At 39.7% G+C, this 22,224-nt stretch overlaps 1 protein-coding gene and 2 long non-coding RNA genes across 5 annotated transcripts in view; 2 read left to right on the forward strand and 1 right to left on the reverse strand.

The window, feature by feature from the left end:
• LOC147323739 (uncharacterized) lies at positions 1–11,026 on the reverse strand. 2 transcript variants are annotated; one of them, XR_015130780.1, is made up of 4 exons: positions 10,363–11,026; positions 9,511–9,637; positions 9,166–9,320; positions 1–336 (listed from the first exon to the last, which is right to left on the reverse strand). It is a non-coding gene; the product is annotated as an uncharacterized LOC147323739 (long non-coding RNA). The 2 variants fall into 2 exon arrangements; XR_015130779.1 differs by lacking the exon at positions 1–336 and having other exon boundaries at positions 8,592–9,320.
• The window catches only part of dusp3a (dual specificity phosphatase 3a), a 27,677-nt gene continuing 15,843 nt past the window's right edge, over positions 10,391–22,224 (forward strand). The window contains exon 1 of the mRNA XM_086304288.1: positions 10,391–10,776. Coding sequence (XP_086160414.1) covers positions 10,592–10,776 — 185 coding nt within the window. The 5' untranslated portion in view covers positions 10,391–10,591. The remainder of the gene's footprint in view (positions 10,777–22,224) is intronic.
• On the forward strand, positions 16,701–20,516 carry LOC147323741 (uncharacterized). 2 transcript variants are annotated; one of them, XR_015130778.1, is made up of 6 exons: positions 16,701–16,812; positions 16,934–17,065; positions 17,514–17,549; positions 17,908–18,060; positions 18,425–18,515; positions 19,122–20,516. It is a non-coding gene; the product is annotated as an uncharacterized LOC147323741 (long non-coding RNA). The 2 variants fall into 2 exon arrangements; XR_015130777.1 differs by having other exon boundaries at positions 16,755–17,065; positions 19,122–20,515.

Raw genomic sequence — 22,224 nt, forward strand, 5'->3', positions numbered from 1 at the left:
TTTCTTGTTTCACCTTCAGTGTTTTCTCTTTTCTAGTCTTGGGTTTTGGGTCCTGATTGTCTTCACCTGCACTGATGACACGCACCCTTGCCACGTTCCCCAACACGTTTTCAATCCTTATTGTTTTTGTGTATTGTCTTGTCTTCTCCTTTCTTTGTCATGTTGTTGCCTCATGTGCAGCTCAGTTTTATGCTCATTGATTCTCTCAAGAGTGAGACTGACATTCTGGTGACCCGGTGCAGACAACAGCCTGGAGCTCAGTGCTGTCAGAACAGTGGAGGAGATTGTAGGCTTCAGCATGAAACCAGTCCCGCCAGATTCTTTCTTCCTGCAGGCCTGCCAAGTGGAAACATCAGATTCCTCATCAAGATCGCACAATAGAGGATAGTACTTTTGCAGTAGCTGATGAAATTCAGCTTGCTGCAGTGGTTGTGCACTCTGCTATATCTTTAATTTTTCCATCACTATCTAGTACACTGCTGCCACATCTATGGACAAAGGCAGACTGCAGAGTGTCATTCATTTTGCTCAGACGTTGACTAACTTGCAGTTTGCTGTCACTCAGAAACCTCTAAACCTCGAGGACACTGAGAAAGGGAAGGAAGACTGTTGCTGACCCCTCCCCTTCCACCTCAGATATAAACCTTTTGTGTCACTCCCCTCTGGCAGGAGGCTGTGGTTCATCAACACCAGTACTTCGTGGCACAAGAACAGTTCTTTCCCCCATGCAGTTGGATGACTTTAAAAAGACTAATAAAGGTTTTTTTTTTTTTTTTAATTTCAGTTTATAATTCAGTTTCTAAGTTTTCAGTTTTTATTTCAACTTTATGAGCCAGTAAAAGCTCATTTTTCATTTCTTTTTTCTGCTGACTGCATTTGGGTACTGTTGTTTTTCTTATTATGCCTTACAGTCATTTTTTATAGAACAAGAATAAAACAAAAAAAAAAATCAAGTTGTATGAAAAAACAAATGCATAATGTTTTTCCAGCATTATAAAGTTATTTATACAAAACTTAGGTTATGTTTGAGTAAACTGTGAAATAAGGTATGCTGGTATCGCTTAAACGCCAAAATATAGATGAATGTGTAACTCCGTAATACTTTGACCATCAACAAATTACAATGAAGTCTTCACAGCCAGTCTCCTTTTCTCATTTGTTACTTCGAAGCTGTGCAGGATGGTCGTGGAGGTTAACATTGTTCCTCACAGTGAGGAAACAATGAGGAAACAATTCTCTCCAGGTGCTCTGGAGTCCAAAAACGTACATACATTAGGTTAATTGGTGAGTCTAAATTAGCAGTTCTGCCTTTTACCCTATGAAAGCTGGGATCGGCTCCAGTCCCCCAATCACTCTAAGATATGTAAGAGTGAAAGGAGTGGAAGAAAAAGGAAAGAATGGATATTTCCAAGCATAAAAATGTCTTGATGGGCTCACAAATAACTTCTCTTGATCACATGAAGGTTCCACCTACACGTGTTTTAAGGAAAACCTGCCACTTTTACCATGAGGATTGACATGTTTGTAATATATCTACGATCCTATAATTGTTTTTTAGAGCATATACTATGAGAAAAATTCCACTCGGATGTTGAAAGAGCACCCAAATTGAATCTGCTCTGCTTGCAGGTGAAAGAGCAGAACATCTTCCAAGCCAGAGCTGCTTGAGCCCTTAGGGAAAATTTGGCAATTATTGGGCAAAAATAATGCCGAAAAAAGAATCACTCCATCTACTTTAAGTAGAACCTACCAGAGTTGTCCTTAAAATCAGAAAATTTGGAAATAAAAGGGTCTAAAATATCACATAACCTGCCAACTGCAAACATCAAATCAACTAATACATTAAGCAGATTTTCAAAAATAAAAATATGAATGATGCAGCAGATCAGCTAATATCAGATACTGTGAGACACTTTCAAATCAGATTTGAGTGTGCCCTGTAACTGCACTGCTTGTCACTGATAGCTGATCTGCAGAAGGACTCAGGTGGTGGTCATCCAATTAAACTGCTCATGCAGCATCATGATGTAAAATAAGGACAGAAACTGTCAATAAAAAGGCTAATAAATCAATGTTTAGCCTTAACATGTCTCAACCAGATGGGGCTCCTGGTGGCCTCTGTTGTAGAAACCCCGTATAATTGATCTATTCTACATCTTTGTGTTACATTATCTCTCCAGTGTCTGCTGCTTTCTACTTTAAAATGGGGACTAAAGTAAAGATGTGTCTGGATGTAAAACCTCACAATATATAATAAGAAAAGTGTTAAAATGTAATTCAATAGTACAGTAACAGAAGAGCACACCAGGCACCACTCCACTATTCAGTAAATGACATAAATAGGGTAGAATGTATATAAAAGATGGATAACGCCATCATGACATCAGCCAGTGGTTCGCAAAGTCTTGTTTTTAGTTTTATGGAACCAAGATGTAATACCATAGGGTGGGTCTTAGGCGTTGTAACTTTTCATTGGCAATGTCCACCTACTCTAAAGTGTCATGTACTTTATCATTTCTCTGTTGTTTTCAATTAGACTCTAAAAAAGTCACTGAACGCCTAAAACGTTTATGTTCAGGAAAGTGTTTATCTAGGGCAAAATTAATTTTTCCCATGGTTCAGGAGACATTTTCCTATAGACTTCTATACAATCACATTTCTTTTTGCCTCGACATTAGTCTCTCCCTGTTGACCTTTGGAAAAGAAGAAGGCACTCGGCGTATTCTTCACATGTCAAACCTAGAGGACAAACCCATCATTTATATACACTCGCTTGCCCCTTTAGGTGCACCTACTCAACTGCTTGTTAACAAAAATAGCTCTTCAGTCTATTTAATCTATTTCATGTAGACATGGTAAAAACGACCAGCTGAAGTTCAAACTGAGCATCAGGATGGTTGTTGGTAACAGAGGAAAATGGCCAGACTGCTTCGAGATAGGCAGACAACAGAAACTCAAAAGCCTCTTTGCCACTTGTACCTACTTGGATTGACTTGACTTAACTCGACTCAGCTCTACTCACTTTTGGTTGTTTTCCATTACAATTAAGTGCCACCTAATCCACATGGGATCGCCATTTGTAGGTGACACAACAAAGGAGGATGCTGAGGCTTTTTGTCTAACTCACAGCCACAGTGTTGATTTTTGCGCGGCCATTTCCTTTGTTACTGGGTTTCAAAAACTGTGTTTTTGATTTTTATGAAGGAGTTGCTCTAGTGACTTGGAGTAACGCCATTGACTGGCCAATCAGTTTCATGCAGTCTGCTGACCTCACAAATTCTGGATGGATTTCACTTGGAACCATGGAAAACCACGGAAAACCACGGAAAGCCCTAAATCTGAGGCAAGCCAAGCCGAGTATGTGGAAAAGGGCTAAAATAAGATGAGATAAGATAAGATAAGATAACCTTTATTAGTCCCACACGTGGGAAATTTGTTTTGTAACAGCAGGAAGTGGACAGTGCAAAGGTTATATAGCAAAAAGAAATAAGCACTTGTTACAAATAAGGTATGCAGAAGAGCATCTCTGAAAGCACAACACTTTAAACTTTGGAGAAAATTGGTTACAGTAATAGAAGATCACATCAGACGGCACTCCTGATAGTGAATAGTTCTGGCGCAACACTGGATGGCAGGATCAGAATTTGGTGTAAAAAAGAACATGAAAGCATGATGTTTAAAGCATGGTCACGTCTGCTTTGCAACAATATTCTTACAAATCTAATGTGGTTGATCTGTTCCCTGTGACGATCCACATCCTACTTTCACAGAGTAGAGAAATGCAACATGCCAGTTATGACTGGGACAGAGGTTAATACAATTTTATTTATGCCAACAATGTTTGAATTCAGTTCTTCTTACAGGTCTAATTACTTATTGAATCCCTATTGACTCCCAATCAATTATCTGTGCTGACTTAAGTAGGCATACAGGGATTTAAAAGCATCAATGCAGCTGTTATCTGTGTTTAAACTCAGTCTGGAAATTGAGCAGAAAATGTTTCAGTGTCATAAAAATAAACCAACACTTGTAATGAAAAATTACCACGCTGAAGGATTATGATCAAACAATTTACAATTTTGCTCATATGCTCATTAATGGTTAAAAAAAACAATCTTCTTCTTGAACAGGAGTATGTAAAGCTTCTGTGTCACACAGATCTGATATACATTGATACACTTTAGATGACCATATTAGGGGTCCTCTATATGACATCATACAGGGGCCAAGATTAGGAAATAAACTGTCTGAAGCAGAGTGTTCAGGGCAGTCTGAAGTCAAACTATTTAGCTCACTGGGATTACCATCATGTTCTCATCGTGGGGAGTTATAAAATTCCATTTTGTCAGATGCTACCTGGATTTTCCTGTTGCACACACGGTGTCCTTTGGTGTCAGCCCCTTGATTCTATGGCAGTATTGGCCACTAAGACATAACAGTTCCAATTTAGAAACCTAAGAAGTCAATTTTAGCAGGTTGAAGGCTGACAGCTTGTCAAACAGGCTTGCTTTTTCCCCCTTTAAATGAGTTGAGTTCTTTGATTTTTCACTCTATTTTCACTTTTGTGTTCACTTGCTAGTTAAGTTTAGGCATCAAATCCTACTCAGTTTGGGTTAGTAAAAAGTTGGGGTTTGGGGCAAAAGATGAACTTCACGACAGCAATCCCGAACACTGAAAAATTAAGGATTGGGAGTAATGAAACAATCTCTGTAATGCTAATACTCTGTTCTGCAAAAGGACAACTTGTGCATAAATGAACGACACCAGAAACACTGACAGAAAGATTTGAGTGATGTCTTGCGAATGTCCGGAGAATAGTCTGGGATTACTTATATGATGACCTCTTTGTATCAAACTTTGACCATTGCACCATTGTAAAGGTGGTTATATGTGACAGAAAATAAGGAAAAGCTCAATAGGCAGACTTTACTGTTATAAGCACACACAGGTGTATGCACAACAGGGAGCTTCAGTTTTTGCTCAATGAGATCTGTTGTTGCCATGGCATTCTACTGCATCTGCTTATATTGCCATGGAAACGCAAAAGTGATGACTGGCATTGGGGCTGTAAGTGAAATGGGTCAAGAGCACCTGCGACGAGTCAAACAGTGAAACAAAATCCGTCAGCGGGCTTTACGGGGCGACCACAGCAAACCCGGCTTAGCCTGAGCTCTGGAGTCACAGCTGGGAAAAACTCTTAACCTACTAACAAATAAAATGTGTGTCACATTACCGTGTTGCTCCACTAAAGCACTCACTTTAATGTTCAGATGTAATTCTGCTAGGTGACTTAGCGGTGACAGGAAACTGCATTGTAAACAAGTCAGACATATTCTCTGAAATAATTGGGGTGATGTGCATTTTGTTAAATCAAAGAAAACATAGATGAATAATTGACTGAGAAGCTTGTAATCAGCTGTGCTCAGCAAACATTTCCTCTCGAGTAATTTTAACTAAGTGAGATCAATCTTTTGTGGGCCACTGGCTGAACACGACTGAGTGCACCTGAATTGTTATGACTCATTAACCCACTTTAAAAAAATGAGTCATTCACCGTCGCCACCAAGAGGTTACGAAGAAGAACAGCTCGGACTGCCAAGGCTGTGGATTTAAGCCCTCCAACTCTGCTGCAAACCTACTGAAACACAACAGATCATTTTCCATGGATAATTTACTTTTCACTGGTCTGCACTGTGTGTAATTATTGTTTGGATAAACAGCCCCCTTTCTGTGCCTCTGAAAACCCCAGGTTCTTGTATTTAAGAGTGCTGCATTAATAGCAAAGTAGCTCCATCTTGTGGTTCTGTGTGACCATTTGAATCAACGCTGTGCTTCAGTACAGTGCAATAAAAATTATATCTTGGTCTATCAAACCAAATAGATTTGCTTATGTTTTTTCTTATTAACTTAAAATTCAGATCCTAAAATCACATACAGTTGAGCTGTTTCAGGTTTTGCTTCAATTAGAAGGGACACATACATTAATAGGAGCTAAATATAGTCACAGATAGCCCCCCAGGGCTGCACAAACAGGCTGTTAAAAGCTCATGCTGACATCTAGGGGTGTGCTGAGCTAATACTTCTGTTAAGATGTGTCAGACATATTCATTTGGAGGATGGTTCAAAATAGCTGAAGATGTTATTACACCAAGACAGTAACTTTTCTGATCATATTATAATGATGGACACAACCTGTGCCAATAAAAAACTTAAAATACGATAAAATCAAACACAAAACAACAGAAAAAAAATCTCCATCAGATTAGAAGTACATGAATGAGTTTAAATAAAACAGAATATATAGTAGATGTTTCTCTGTTAAACAGGTGTTTCATTCTACACGATTATTGCAGTTATGAAAGACTTCTTGTGTCTGTTCTTGTGGCAATGGAGCTGAATCATCCTGTTAGAATTAGTCCTAATTGTTATTATCCCACATATAACAACACAGAGCAGCCACGCCTTCAAATGCACTGAAGAAATGGTTTTTAAAGGTAAAAAGTACTAATGTTTACCATCTCTGCAGAGTTAATGCTGATGTAGAAGGGAGCCAGGTCTGCACTTATCAAACATTAAACAGAACGCAAGGATTATTTCTGAAGTTGAAGGTGATTTCTTTAGTTTTGAGTGTGTTCAGTGGGCTGTTTTCTCAACTCTAAGCTGACAATTTCGGGTCCAAACACTGTAGTATCCTGACCACATTTGATTATGGTATTGTTGGGGTGGGCAGCACTATACAGGAAGTGTTTTGAGGAAGACAGAAATCAGTTCAGTAGTGAGAATAAGCAAAATTATATTCACAAACAACAAAAAAATAAATAAATAAGTAGAGCATAAGAAACACTATTTCCACACTTTTCCAGTTTTGTGAGAGTTTGGACCACTTGAGTGTTCATAATTAGTAAGACTTTGACTTTTTGACATGGTTTCTTTCTTTCATTTTCATTTCAAAGGTGTGTTTGAGGGTTAATTCTTGCTTTTGGGGTTAAAGTTAGCAAACTAGGTTTGTGTTAGAGTTATGGTAAGGGCCTGTTGTAGAGTATAGGAGAGCCTGGTTTCATGGCAACACATGAAATGGTCTTTTTTTTTTTTTTTTTTTGCCTGTCCCGTTTGGCTCTTTTGCCATCAGAATTGTTGTCTAAAGGCAAAGAAAGGTGCCCAACGGATTTACTTTACCAAATTGACCATCCCAGCCTTGCCGTAATGGTCCATTTGATTCACCTTTTATTGTTCATTTTATTTTCACTTACTGAATACGGGACAGACTTGACTGGGGGAAAGAAGGGGAGAAAGAAAGAGGGAAAGAGAAACAGCTGAGAAGAGGGACGGGGGAGAAGGGCAAAAGACAAAAACCAACAGAATGAGCAGAAAAAAAAGAAGGAGAAAAAATGCATATATCAATCACCTGGGTCACCTGCTGAGAAAGAAAAAAGAAAACAAGCAGAAGAGAACAAGAGTAATAGAATAAACAACATCACAATGATATATGGGAATATGACAGTAAATACTAAATATTAAACATTATTGTGCAGCACATAAGATCAACAGAACACAGTGTGCTTTGAGGTAGGAGCCAAAAAGGGTGTAGTTTGTGGGTGTGATCACCCGTGTGTACACCTGTGAGCATGGACGCGCTTGTTTTTTTTTTTTTTAAAAGGTTCCTTCATGTAATGATCTGCTAGAGGGTGTGGGGGGGCCACAGCCCCGTCCTCCAGGGCATGAAGCAGGTATGGAGGAGATCAAAACTCCAGACATCCAGAGGCCCCCAGAACACAAGAGACCAAGGAAGACCAACAGAGGGGCAGCCGCGCCACTGTCCCAGAAAGAGCTGAGGAGAGTCCCAGATGAGGGCTCACTCAGCAGCCGCGGAGCAGAAGCCAGGGGGAGTTGCAATGACGCGCCCGTGAGCTCCGCCGGCAGCCAGCCGTGCCTGAGTGACCGAGCCCCAGGCCGAGAGGCCGGGGGCACCCCACCTCCGAAGTGGCCCGAGCGAGCCCCAGGCTCCAGGCCCCGATATGCGGCCGCCAAGGAGTGAGCCGGTGTGTACCTGGACGCCCATCCCCGGACACAAAGAACCACCAACGAACCGATGTCTGAGGGAGTCCGCCACTGGCAGGGGAAGTGGTGGTAGGGGGAGATAGGCCTCCAAACCTTGGAGGGCCTAAGATGTCCCCAGAGAGGTGGCGCCTGACACCCAACCTGACATATAGACACAGAAATACAGACACACACATATACAAACATCCATCCCACCCTCATGCTCTCATATGCACTTACTCCACACTCAACCAACGTGGAGACAGACATAAAGAGACGCTGTACACACGATCACACTCCCCAAGCGTACTCTACAAACCGGGTCTAGGTACCCTTGCCCCTGGAGGGGGGAACTGCACCCAGACCCAGGTGGTGTTACCCTTTTCCCTGCGGTGGGGGGAGGCAGACCGCCCCGACTCCGCAGCAGCAGGGAGGCCCCACCCTCCAGACCGCAGTCGGACGGCCAACTCCTCCTCCTAGCCCCCCCGCTCCAGCAGGTCGCAGAGAATGGGGGTGAGAGAAGACTCCAAACCTCCCTCCACCCGCTCATTGTAGTGTTGATGCATGTGTGTTCTAAGGTGCATTTAAAACCCAGGAGGGCATGGAGCTACCTGCCAGAGAGCAGCAGGTAAGCGCATGGTCCCTCCTGCTAGCCCTCAATGTCTACGTGTATTTAAAATTGAGAGGTGGGCAACGACTTAAAATTGAGAGGTGGGCAACGACTGAGAGGTGGGCAACGACCGAGAGGTGGGCAACGACTAGAAATGGTCATTAAAAACAAAAATAATAACTAAAAATAATTACACAGTCACCGGGAAAGTGGACCTTTAAAAAGTCACAACCATTGTGTTTAACCCAATTCAGAATCTTTTTCTAATCCCAACCCTACCCAAGAAGATCCATGAAATGAGCCTCACTGCCCTCTGCCTCTTCTATGTGGATACTGACTACCTGTTTTAGGACGTTAATAGAAAAATATTTGGACCCTAAATTATATTCACATTTAGACTGTGTCCAGAAATCAATCATAAACTCATGTTAAGTATGGACAAGCGGTACTTGTAGTGCTTTGAAACTTGTTCAAAAAGGTTCTAAACTGATCTAGTTTTAGTATCTCACAAACCGTACTTGAAGGCAGCATCGTCTGCGCGTGCAACTACCATCATTCTCATATCCAGCTCCCGTCTGACCGCTGGCGGGGTGTGTCTCCTGGAGATAGCGGTGGCGAAATGAACCAGCGTCAAGTGAGCATCAAACAGACAATATTGTACCGGAACTTGAACCTGTATTGATGAAAATAAAAGTACTGGCTTGCCTTTAACTGTAATTAAACTTTTAAATAAATGAATTTGAACTGAAAGACATCGACAAATCTGCAGAGTGTGAGATCACAATTTAAACTAAACTTGTAAAAACTTAGATTTTTGTGCTACATGTGCATTAGAGTTCAGTACTTATTTAATAAGAACTCACATTTAATTGTTCTTTTCACTCGAAGGGTGTGTTTGAGGCCATTGCTCTATGCAGGACAGTCAGTTGTTACTGCCGAGACAGTGGAGATACGGCTTGAATCACTGTCCCTGCCAACTGCAACCTCTTCCTTTGGAGTACAACAAGGGTTATTAAGAGATCCTCATATCTTATTCTTTGCAGAAGTACGTTTCAGGATTTAATACTGTTGCACAAAAAATAAAATGAAACTGAAACCCTACTGCAGATTCTTTCAGAAAAATAGAATCTTCCAAAACTCCCACTAATATTCAAAATGTCCTTTTTTCTACATAGTTCTGTCTCAGTAATCAGGGTTCCTTGTTTCTGAAAGGTAAAGGCCATAATGGGCTGCAACTATCTGTTGATCTCCCCACCCAAGAAAAATTACATTTTAAATGAAGAAAAAATAAAGTAAAAACAATAAACATAAAAATAACATTTAATACAATGAAATGAGACCCAAAACTGAAAAAATAAGGGGGGGTATATTGTCACCCCCCCAACTACATTTATAAGAAATATTAAGTCGCCTGAAAAAGAACAATAAAAACTAAAAGACCACAAAAGAAAGTGTAAAACTGAAGAAAGAAAAGCAAAAACAAAACAAACACAAGCAACGATCAAACTGAAATAAATCTATAAATAAGAAAAAATGAAGAAAAAAAAGATATTCAGTATGGGGTTATAATCTAAAATATATGCAATTGAAAAAATAACACAAGAAAATTAAACAATAACTTTCTAAATCTGGTATTTGATGTTGAAAAAATGCACTGAAAAAGTAAAGAACAAATCAGTTTTTAGGTTTTTCATTCAAAGACATGTATCTTTTACTTTGAAAGTGTGACCGGAAGTCCGTCTCAAAGCTGCTTCGCACTTGTCGCCGACGAAGTGTGAAGCTGTAGAGCTCGCGCCTCTTCAGACTCAGACACCTTGGAGACAAGAAGACAGCGCGAGCACGACTCACACGCGGACGTATAAAATGCTGTTGAACAACGAAACCAGTCTGACGAGTCGGGCTCTGGCTAAATTCTAACATTACTCTGCGAGCAGAAGAAGAGCCATGAAGAAACACCTGAGTCCTACGAAACAGCATCAACAGCCGCAGCCGCCACCACCGGCTGAAGTTCCAGCCTGCGAGGTGACCGTCCAGCAACTCAACGAGCTCCTGTCCGACGGCAACGGCTTTTACAGCCTACCGACACAGCACTTCAACGAGGTCTTTCCCAGGATATACATCGGTAACGCGTGAGTCATTCACCATTGAATCTAACACGTGATGCCGTTGTGACACTGAGAGACACTCCCTACACATACTCCGACCAGACGCGACCATGACAACGGTGTCGCATGCCGGTTAGCACGCGCGCACGAGCGGTGGTCCTCCGCTGTCATCATCATGGAGGAAGCGACAGGCGGTTGTTGACAACAGATAACCCCGAAATACTAGCCTGATTTCAGGGAGAAGTCATTAGCCAGACAGTTGATTAACAGATAACACTGCAATATCACGACTATCTGTCAATATATAATATTATTGTTATTATTGTTATTATTATTACAAATCTACGTGTGATCCTCTTTACCTTTAAAGCAGAGGAAACCAACGAATTCAGAACACGAAGGACGAAACTAAAGAGGTGTTTTTACTCAATGAACACCTCTCTGTCATTAGTATCATTGCCATGTCTTCATCAAGCCGCTCCCCTTTCAGTCCCGCTGGGCTGCAGGAACACAGCAACCGTCACCACTCTTCCCCCACCCCCCATCTTTCATTTATTATATGAAAAGAAGAAAAACATTTTCTCTCAGAGCAAATTGTGGAAAAAAAAAGAGATGTGAATTCTTAGTCTAAATTGTGAAGATGCTCTTTAGACAGGAATAAACAGGAATCTAGTCAATTCATGTCATATATAAGTTAATTCAGCAGTGTCAAACACATTTTATCTCTTCCTATTAAAAAGGATTTCTTGCTCCCCACCATAACCAAGTGTTTGCTCATATGTCATTGTGTGATCTTTTGGAAACTCCTGCATATCTCTTTAGGCTGGCGCTATGTTAATAAAATTATATTGCATTAATTCCTTTGTTTACTTATAATGTTAACAAGTACACTCACCTAAGGCAAATGGAAACTGCAAATGACTGCAGCTAAGATACTAAAAGGAGGTCATGTGTCACATTCCTTGCAGAAAATGAATTCATATTTAATATTTTTCCTGCCAGGTAACTAATTAATCAGGTAATCTCCCATCTCTGTAAAGAAATGTGACGTATATATGTGTCTTTCTCACAAAACACAACACAAAATTATTTGCAAATACAAATCTGTGCATTAAATAGTTGATTGTAAACATCTATTGGAAAACGTCTAAGACTGAACACAGGCACAAACCAGACCAGTGCTTTCTTTGTGCATAATCAAATCATGGAACAAAGGTAATAGAATTAACTTAATAGCAGCAGTATGTTTTTTTTTTTAAATTTATTTCTTCCTGTAAGAGATGCTGTGCACACACACACACACACAGACCCACACATGCAGCGTATATGGAGTATAATGTATATTTGTTTATTAAACAGGTCTGCAGCTGAACCATAAATCCATGGTTGTTTGTTGACTTGGTGCTATTGGCTTTGTAATGAACATGCTGACTGTTTAGGAATTTACTACCCAGTGTTCCAGTAAAGCCAGTTCAGATTGTGTATGAGATGTACTGTAAAATCTTCCCACTGAACCTAGAGATAAACAGAGACGGTCCTCGTCTCACTACTGGTATTGCTATTTTGGGCTTTTTCTTTGCCTGTAATAGCTCTTTTACAATACACGCATCGCAGCTCTGAACTTTTCCAGACCTTATTCGACACAGCTGCATGTGGGGCTGTTGAATTTACATTAATGTGTTTTAATCTGCCAGTTCTTTACTACAAATGTAAGTTATAGTCTGGTGAATTTAAAATGAATGCGTAGAAATCATCTATTTTATATCTTACATGCTCTATCCTAAGAGCTCCCTTGCCTAAACCATAGTATTTCCAGTAGTGATAAAGTGGACTGTCTCCTACTGTGTGCTGCATGTGAGAAAAAGCAATATCAGATAATATCCTGAACTGATTCTTGCCAGTTGCATATGCATAGTTTATGAATATTTTATGCACAAATCTGTGATTTCCCCAATGTTTTCTTACCTGATTTGGTTGTTTGCATGCTGTGAGGCAGTTATTAATACTATAACATCTCCTGTGGCAAAATTTTAATTTATTTACCAATAAAGCATTGTTACCTAGCAAGAAGTTCCTGAGTTCAATTACACCACCAGGCCTGGGTCTTTCTCTGTGGAGTTTGCATGTTCTCCCCATGTTTGCTTGGGTTCTCTCCGGATACTCTGGCTTCCTCCCACAGTCCAAAGACATGTAGTTAGTGAGATTGGGTTAATTGGTAACTCTAAATTGCCCATAGGTGTGAATGTGAGTGCGAATGGTTGTCTCGCTATGTGTTAGCCCTGCAACATAGTGGTGACCTGTTCAGGGTGTACCCCGCCTCTTGCCCTAAGACAGCTGGGATAGGCTCCAGCCCCCTGTGACCCTGACAAGGATAAGCGGAAGAGGATGAATGGATGGATGGATGAATTAATTGGTTAGCACCATCAACAAGGAGGTCCTGGGTTTGAATCCACCTGAACAGAAAGCTGGAACCTTTCTGTGTAAGGTTTGCATGCTCTCCCTCTGCATGTGTGGATTTTCTCCAGTACCTCTGTAATTTGAAATTGGCTGTAGGCGTGAATTAGGGTTGGGCGATATGTAAAAAATTTTCCAACCGGCAATCGTCAGTCCAGTAATCGACAATGGGCAATATATTCGCGCATGCGCAGACTTGATGGGCGGAGCAATGTAATCATGGGGGGACTGATTTGCGCGTTTACAACACAGAAGAAGTCCAAACATGGACGAACTAATTTCCCAAAAAATTAGGGCTGTCAGCATTAAGGCGTTAATGCAGCATTAACGCGGCTATCACGATTAACGCAATCAATTTTTTTAACGTGCTCAACCCATCTGGAGCGCAGAACAAACAAACTTTGGACAAAATGCCCGAAATACGTTGACAGAGACATTTCAGAGATTCTGACTCAGTCTGCGCTCCAGATGTTAATTGTTAATTGCATTAGTCGTGATGACGGCAGGTTAACGCTGACCGCACTAAAAAAAATTATGAAGTCGCCAATTTGGGATTTCTTTGGCTTTAAACCAGATGAAAGAAGTAAACCTAAGGATCTAACCAAAGTGGAGTGCCGCTTGTGCAGACGTACACTGTGAGCAAAGGACTCTAAACACGACTAACTTGCATGGACATGTACATGTCCGCCATCCGCCTGAGTATGCTAGGCTATCACCAGCTTCTGCAGGTCCATCAACAAGCATTTGGGTGCACTCTGAGGAGGGTGCATTTGCTTGAAGATAAAAGAGGGTGCTGTTAAAACAGCGCTACTATTTTTTTTCTGTTTGACTGCTTCTATTAGCGCCATCATTATTAGCAAAGTTACTCTTAAACACCTTACTGTTGTTACTCTTATTCCTCGACTGGTTGGTGAGTGGTTGCTGGCAGTCTCTAGGTGAAACTGGTCACAATAATGGTCCTTTGGTCATTACCAGATTGCCACAGTTTTGTGTAGTTTGCATGGAAAAGTGGGCTAATTTGCAAAAAACCTCTTTATGTGTTTAAAGTGTAATTTTGTTGCTATTAAAGAAACAAATTTAGTTTCTTTTGCATATATTTTGCTGTGTGGTAATGTATACCAGCTTTTACAGAGCAGCTCTTAATGCCACCTTTATGGATTTGTGGTAGAGAGAACAGATTCAGGGATGCCTCAAAGAAACTTGTGGGTTCAATCACTGCCAGTAGAGTGGTGGAGGAGCCGAGCCGGACAGAATACAAGCACATTACTGTAGCTCAGTGCTACAACACAATCAATCTGGATGTGCCAATCTGTCCGGCCAAGTCTCCAAACAAAGTGCTGGCAGACCTGCGCTCTGCTGAAGCTGATCAGAGAAAACTGTCAGCATGAAAGAGCGACTCTAAAGTGCTCTCAGCTTTATGACTTCTTTTGTCGAAGAGATTTTGATGTCTGATGAACAAACTAGGTTTGAGTTTTCGGTGGGGGGTAATTACTGAGCTATTTTATTTTAAAGCATATCTTAGAGCTTAGAAAAGCTTGATAGGACAGTGTAACATAATGTGATATTACACATATCTCAGGCAGGGAGAGCCGGTATTGATTGTTGATTAAAGGCTATGCCTTGTCCACAGTTTCCGCCTCTGGGACCCAGTAATCCTCCCTGCTCATCTCATTAGTTGTACCTCGTTATAAATCAAATTATGTAGCTGGCCGGTAGAAATCCATTGGATGAAAACCAGTGCATCTATTAACACAAGACTAGCATGTGGTGCATCTCGCATACGCGTTTTTTACGGCGCTCGACTTAAATTAGAAAGAGATCTGTCCTTGAAAATGTTCATTAAACTTTCTTATCATAGGTACCCTCAGGAATTGGACCCATTAACCATTTTTAGGCTTTGATATACAGTTGCCTGTCAGATTTTAATTTTTTTAGGTCAAGACACAGTTTCATTTACATAATAACTGTTCATTTAAGATATACAGTAGTCACTCATGCTGACATTTGTTGGGAAAATGTACAGCATTGCTTTCCCTTCTTTATTTTCATTTAATAGAAAAATCAGGGATACTTATACAGCTGCCAAAAAACATCCCATTTTCGTACTCTGTAAGGATTTAACATTTTCAACAGACCATTAAATTGTAAGTTCATATTTTTTTTGTACATACATACATTCGCTCATTGTGCATCACTTTAAAGCTCACAGCTAGTCGCTTGGTTTCCTACTTAACCCTCTAACTTATTTATTACCTGTTCATTTGTCAATTAACAGTATTCCTCACTCTCATTGGTAGTTGCATTCAATTCTCAGATTCCGCCCACTTCACAATCACAAGAAATTATTTTGCCTGTAGTTACCTGCCAATTGCCCATTAATACAAGTTTTCTTAGTCTTTGAACTCAACTGGAGTGACAGTTCTTTCCTACGTTGGTGTTTTGACCACACATCTGCATTTGTTGAGTCTTTCTGCTGATTTATTCAGTTCTTTCACTTAAAATAATGTATACAGCAGACACTCAGTAAAGGTTTAAAGTCACTAATTCAATAAACAAGATGTTGACTAGAGCAGCACTTGTGTTTATTGAACTAGTCAATGTTTGCATCCATAAATGGATTATGAGTCTACTTTGCCAGCTTGCAATGTTTTCAGTTCAGTTGTAGTCAGCACTCTTAAACCACGGTGTGCAGCTTAGGGACTTAAGGTGTGGTTGTTTGCTTTGAGAAACGCTCTGGCTCTTTGTGAAGCTGGTCTTTAATAATGGATGTGTTGGGACTGCAGATCCCAGGGTAAGGAGGCCGGGACAGGCCCGGCAAATAGGAAGGAAGCCATCGGCTGTGAACCCAGTTGAACCTACTGTGCCTCTGCATTGTGTTGTGTAGAAGTACAGTATAGGCCTTTACACACTACTACCCTTTACACACAAAGAGATACGCATGCCTACGCTTTACTTGCTTCACTTTTTTTTGCATTGAAGTGCTCATAGTGTGCATGCATATTGAATCATTTATGAGCACTAGCTTAGTCTAAATATACACAGACTTTTTGTGAATGAAATGAAGATATTATTAATGTGTAGCCTGGATTTCTGAATCTCTGCCCTGTAGCTACGATGCTAGCAGACAGGCTGCTTCATCCCTCCTCCTTTGGTTGCAAAGTAACATTGTAGCAGAATTTCTTGTTAGGTATTGGGTTTTGCAGCCTCCACCTCTAGGGAGCTGCCCAGGGTCACCTCACCTTGCCTCCAGGCTCACGTTGACGTTAAGCCTGTATAGTAAAGCTTTGTCAGAGTGAACGATTTACAGATTCGTGAAAATGGTTTTAAAATAAAAAACAATACATATATAAACTTATATCATGAATAGTATTTGTAAGGCAGGCTACGAGGTCATTATTGATCTTAATTAAATGATCTTGATAAAACTGTCACTCTTGTCCTATTTTGGGGTGACCGTGGCTCAGGGGGGTTGGGAAGCGTATCTGTAACCGGAAGGTCGCCGGCTCGATCCCCGGGCTCTCTGTCCTGGTCGTTGTGTCCTTGGGCAAGACACTTTACCCTATCGCCTACACTGAAAAAAAGGGACTGGCCATCTCTTGGATTTATGTAAGCATCTTGCATGTATTTAACACAATTGCCTCATGTTTTAAAGTTAAATGTAACTATATAGTGTAAAAACTACATGATATGCAGAAAGGGTGTATTAAATTGTTCATATCATGTTCAGGTGAAGTAAGTCAATAAGATAGCAACGTTAAATCTCGTGAAACCACGCGTGATTTCATCTCGCGGGCTTTGGATCGTGGTTTAAAAAAGGCATCCATCTCAGTCAAGTCGAGCAGCCAACTCTACGTTTTTGGTATGTCTTGATTTTTTGAATTAATATTTACCATATTTCAGCCAAATGTAGTTAAACGTCTAGAGTGTCGCCATGTAACATGCTAAAAAAGAGCCGTTAGCTTATTTGCTGTTTTATCTGTTGTCAAAGAATTGGTGCTTTTTCATTTGAATTTGTCTTTGGCACAAGAGCCGTAATATCACATTAAACCTAATTACGAGGCACTCATAACATAATTTGGTTTTCTGTGTGAATAGATTTGCCAACTGACTCTTCAGTTACATTGTGTATTTACTGCACCATGGTGTTAGTGAGATTTTGGACATTGAACAGCTTTAGCTAATATCATCAGCGGCATTATGCTAGCTTACATCCCTACCCCTCCTGGCCTCACCTGCTGTCCTTTTGTTTTTGTTTTTGTTTTTTTTGCTGCACATTGAGAGACGACCTCTATTCTGCATTTCACCAGGAGTCAGCTGATGGATTGTGGGTTCAAGGTGTTATGGTAAGAAAGTATATTCTATTTTCGTTTCTGTAACTTAATTATAATGGGTTTTTTATAATTATTAGGTGCATGCATACTCACCCTATTAATACAACTGAGAAATCCAAAATCTTCCATAGGTTTAACTTATACCTGTATGTATTGCCAGAAAGGTGATTACTGGACTCGCATTAATGCACACTTGAACTGAAATGAGGTTGTAACTTGTGGGTTGTTGGGTTGCAAATCAGAAACAAACATCTTTGGATTTTTTTTAATCCCATAAGATCTGGAAACACAGTTTTTATTCAACAAAACATTACTGATTAACCAAGCACAGTGCCTGCTGTTATTTCAAAATAATTTTATGTCATTTCAGATAAAATGCAGCATTCCAGTGCATCCCAACCATGCCTTTACAGTCAAGGTTTCTGACGGAGCTGAGTTTCTCTCTGACAGTCTGCTGAAAGTGTTTGCAAAGTGATCGGGGGAACAGGGCACAAAGCTAAAGGATGTAGCTGCCATTATGACAGTAAGAACTTTAAAATTCTTTAACTACAAAGTGTATATGTATTGCATTAGGTCAGTAAAATTTTTATGCTACATCCATTGAAACAGTCAACTATTACCTGTGAGTAATGATTCCACTAAAAGGATGCCATAATTTTCGTCATGCATTTACTGGCCCACTGAGAAAAATTTATCTTTTTTTAAAAATAAATGTTCTGGAAACTATATATCCATAAAGTTGATGTCAAACAGGAACTTTTGATATTGCTTTGTAGATGCTGGTGTTGCATGTTGACTGGTTTAAAAAGTCAAGAGTTTTTGTCTGGGATCATTTTCTTCTGTGCTACTGAAAAGTTCACAAATCTCTGTTTTCTTTGTTATAATAGTCAAGGATGACATTAATGCTCGGAGTCCCTCATCAAAGTGCTCCGCATCTGTGTGAAAGACAATTGCAACATCTTGGTGCAGGAGTTCATGGTGAGTGTTTTATGAGTAGATTGTGGATTTGCAACCTTTAAAAATGCATTTAGTTATCCACTTGATCCTCATTGGACTGGTTAGGACCAGTAGTCCTCTTTAATAATTTGAAGTTCACATGAGGCCTGGTAGTGAACTCGGCCGCCGGCCCTTGAGGCCCCACCCCCACCCCTGTATTAGGGGTCACATCAGTGTGAAAAAACTTTAAATTTGTCATTCTAATGAACAAAGGAAAATCCCACCAGTATTTACATTAGCTTTTGTTTGAAAAAAAAAAAAAAAAAAAGACCAACTGACCAACAGCTAACCAAATTGTGGGGCTGAAAGTCTAAATTCTAACATCTTCTGAGTGACATAGCCTGGATTTCTGATGGGCCGGTGTCTTTCTAACAAAAACTAATGTAAAGCATTTGAAATTATTATGTTTTTCACCCTCTCTTAGAAACTCTGTTAGACCATGAATGGCAGCATGGCAGGCCACTCTTTGGCTATAGCTATTTACTATGTTGCTTGCATTGGTTTAAATTACTCTAACATTAGAACTGGTAGATTCAAAAGAGATGAGTTTAAAAAGGAATCTTAAAGAAATGTTTTGTGTTTAACCAGGACTTGACTGAGGCCACTGCACAGATTGAGAAAACCACAATGAACATCTGTCTCCAGAGATGCGCCAGGCAATGACTTTTCTGATGTTGTTCTTCAAGATCTGGATAACGTGACCTTTGCAGTAGCCATGCTGTTTGGACCTTTTTTATTCCTTCAACATGAGTTACCCATCACAACTCTGCTACACTTTTGAGGTGATTCAATGGGTGGTAATGGAGTTGGATGCAACTCAGCTCTCAAGAAAAGCTCACAACTAAGACAAAACTGCTCCTGCAACGAAGCTCACTGTTATGCATGTGAGGTGACCAGCTCTAGGTGAGAGGACATTTAAATCTCACACTTGTTCTGCTGCATTTTTGAAGCTCAATTCCAGGAACGGATCGCAGGGTTCATTTTTATATACTCTGCAACTGCCATGAGGACGAGCTGTTTTTTGTTGTTGTTTGTTTTTCCTTTTGCTCTGTACAAGTTCTGTTTGTCTGTTTGGCAGCATTTTTAAATTTCTCTTTGTATTTTTTCTTTCTTTTACTAGTGAAGAGATGTAGCGTGAACAGTTATACAGTCTAAATATCCCATATGGGTCGTGTGAAATGGTATTTTCAGTTTCATTCAGTTGAAGTAAAGAACGTTGAATATTTCTAAGTGTGCTGTTTTGAACCAAGATGTCACAGTATGATCAGTGCTGTAATTTTTGACAGTCACTGTATCAATGTTATTTTTGCGTCTCTTGAATAAAGTTTTTGACCTGCAAGTGCTAATTTCTTTAGTTATTGGGGTAAAATGGGTAGTGTTAATAGGAAGGTGTTTGCCAATTCAGTAACCTAATTTAATGTTAATGGAAACTAACATTACCTCAAATTGTTTAGTTATAATTGTTGTTTAACTGAATCTTGATGTCAGAGGCCTTAAATAGAATGTTTTGTATTGTTCTTTCCCAACATTTTTCAAAAGAAACAGTCTAATTTCTTTGCTGCGATTGATTCCAGAGAACACGGAAGAACTGACATTATTTAACTGTTGATTTATATAGATTCAGTAGAGGAGTAATGTCAGTTTAATTCTTTACCTACTGCAGTGAAATTAGACATGTTGTTTTGAAAGGTTACTGGTGGATGCCAGCAACCATCTTGGAAGAGAACAATACAATCTGTTATAAGGCCTCCATTTGAAAATTGTGTATTTGATACTAGAATATAATAGCAAAATGTAATTTGAAGATAACATGTAGTATTTAAGTGACCAAGTAGTATTGGGTAAAAGTTATTGAATCGTGTTGGGATAACGTGAGAAAATTGTGAAGGATTAAAATATTCCAAGAGCTCAAATTACTTCATCAAAACATGTTTAAGTCACATTTTATCAACACAAATTGCACAGGTTTATTGAACATGAATAAATTGTGTTAATTTAACTCAATTGTTGCCAAAGCAAAACATCTGTGTGCAACAAATGTCCACCATTGAATTAAGTAAATCCAACAACATATTTTTTTCAGTGTACTGGTGTTGGCCAGAGGGGCCGATGGCGCGATATGGCAGCCTCGCTTCTGTCAGTCTGCCCCAGGGCAGCTGTGGCTACAACTGTAGCTTGCCTCCACCAGTGTGTGAATGTGAGAGTGAATGAATAGTGGCATTGTAAAGCGCTTTGGGTTCCTTGAAAAGCTCTATATAAATCCAATCCATTATTATTTGCTATGGATCCCTCACTTTTCTATGTGTTATACATAAAGTACACCCCTTTCCTTTACAGTGTCAATTTCACCTCTTTCTAGAAGCACCTAAAAACATGCTTGCTGTTTAGTTCAGCTCCAGATGAGATAACTAAATGAGAGAATTCAATTAACAAGCTATGTCTAAAATCATAATGAGAAAACTTTATTGTCCATTGCAGTGTAGTAGAAATATGTCTTAAGCATAAGTGTATGCAAATAAAACTGCAGATATATGAACAAAAAACTTTATAAACAACACATACCAAGGCAGAATTATTACTCACAAAGTTTAATCTGTGGAGAATTGACTGGTGCCTTTATTTCTGGATTTCTCAGAGTCTCTCACCCATTTTCACTCCATTGTCACTGTGCAGATTTCCTAAGGCACGCGAGCTTCCACCTGGGGCTTTCTTCGCCCCCCATCTGTAACTCCAGACATTTAGTGATGGCAGCAGGCTGGCAGGCTGTGTTTATAGCCATAAAAACACCACAATGTCAAGAACCACCTCTTTTTTTCCTTTTATTTGTTTTTAATTTTATTTGCATTTAAAAATAAGGTCAGGGTAAATGAAATTCAAGAACTGCATCAGGCTTATTAAGTTAATGATTATTCATGTCAAATTATCACCATAATATCAAACAAAGTAATCTTTAGCAGACTTATGACCAATGAAAAATTATGTCTGGCCTCCAAAACAGCTCACACTAATTTCAAAGTATATTTGATATTATTTGTGGTAGTCTTCATGTTCCTCCAGGTAATTTCCTGTTTTACTTTGAAGTTTAGTTGTTTAGATGTGCCTTATTTTGGTTTTAATTCATGCATTTGTTCTTTTCCCTCTTTTGTGATTGTCATTACTTTCACCTGTTTGATTGCATCCACCTGTGTCCTGTTCCCACCTGTCTCTTAACATCATTCACCCTTGTGTACTTTTATAAACCTGGCTTTCCCTTTAACTTTGCCACATTTTCTTCCGGCTTCCTGTACCTATTTTTTGGACTTCTTTTTAGCTGTTGGACTTTCTGTATTTTTAGATTCTTGTATTAACTACTTTTTTCTCTTTTTGTTTTTTTTCGCTATTTTTTGCCATGCACTTGAGTCCAAAATCAAAACTTCCTTAACACAAAATTTTCTCTAAGAATCAGTGACATTGCATAAATACTTATACTGTAGCTGCAGTGTTTGTCCAGATGCTTACCAAAGCTTTGGTGTTATCAGTTCTCCTCATGTCCCATGCCTAGCTGTGATCTTGTTAGATCAGCTGCTCTCAATGCCAGCTAACATACGCTCATGGCTCAGCTGATAGGTTTCATTGCATCCCATTGACAAATCTAACATAAGATGTGCTATTTGCACTGCTTTGCTATGCCCATAGGTGCTGGTTCTTCTGC

The sequence above is a fragment of the Aulonocara sp. 'chitande type north' Nkhata Bay genome, linkage group LG8 (assembly GCF_057382095.1).
Source record: "Aulonocara sp. 'chitande type north' Nkhata Bay isolate Kocher_YH1m ecotype deep benthic linkage group LG8, A_spYH_male_GT1.1, whole genome shotgun sequence".
Classification (NCBI taxonomy): domain Eukaryota; kingdom Metazoa; phylum Chordata; class Actinopteri; order Cichliformes; family Cichlidae; genus Aulonocara; species Aulonocara sp. 'chitande type north' Nkhata Bay.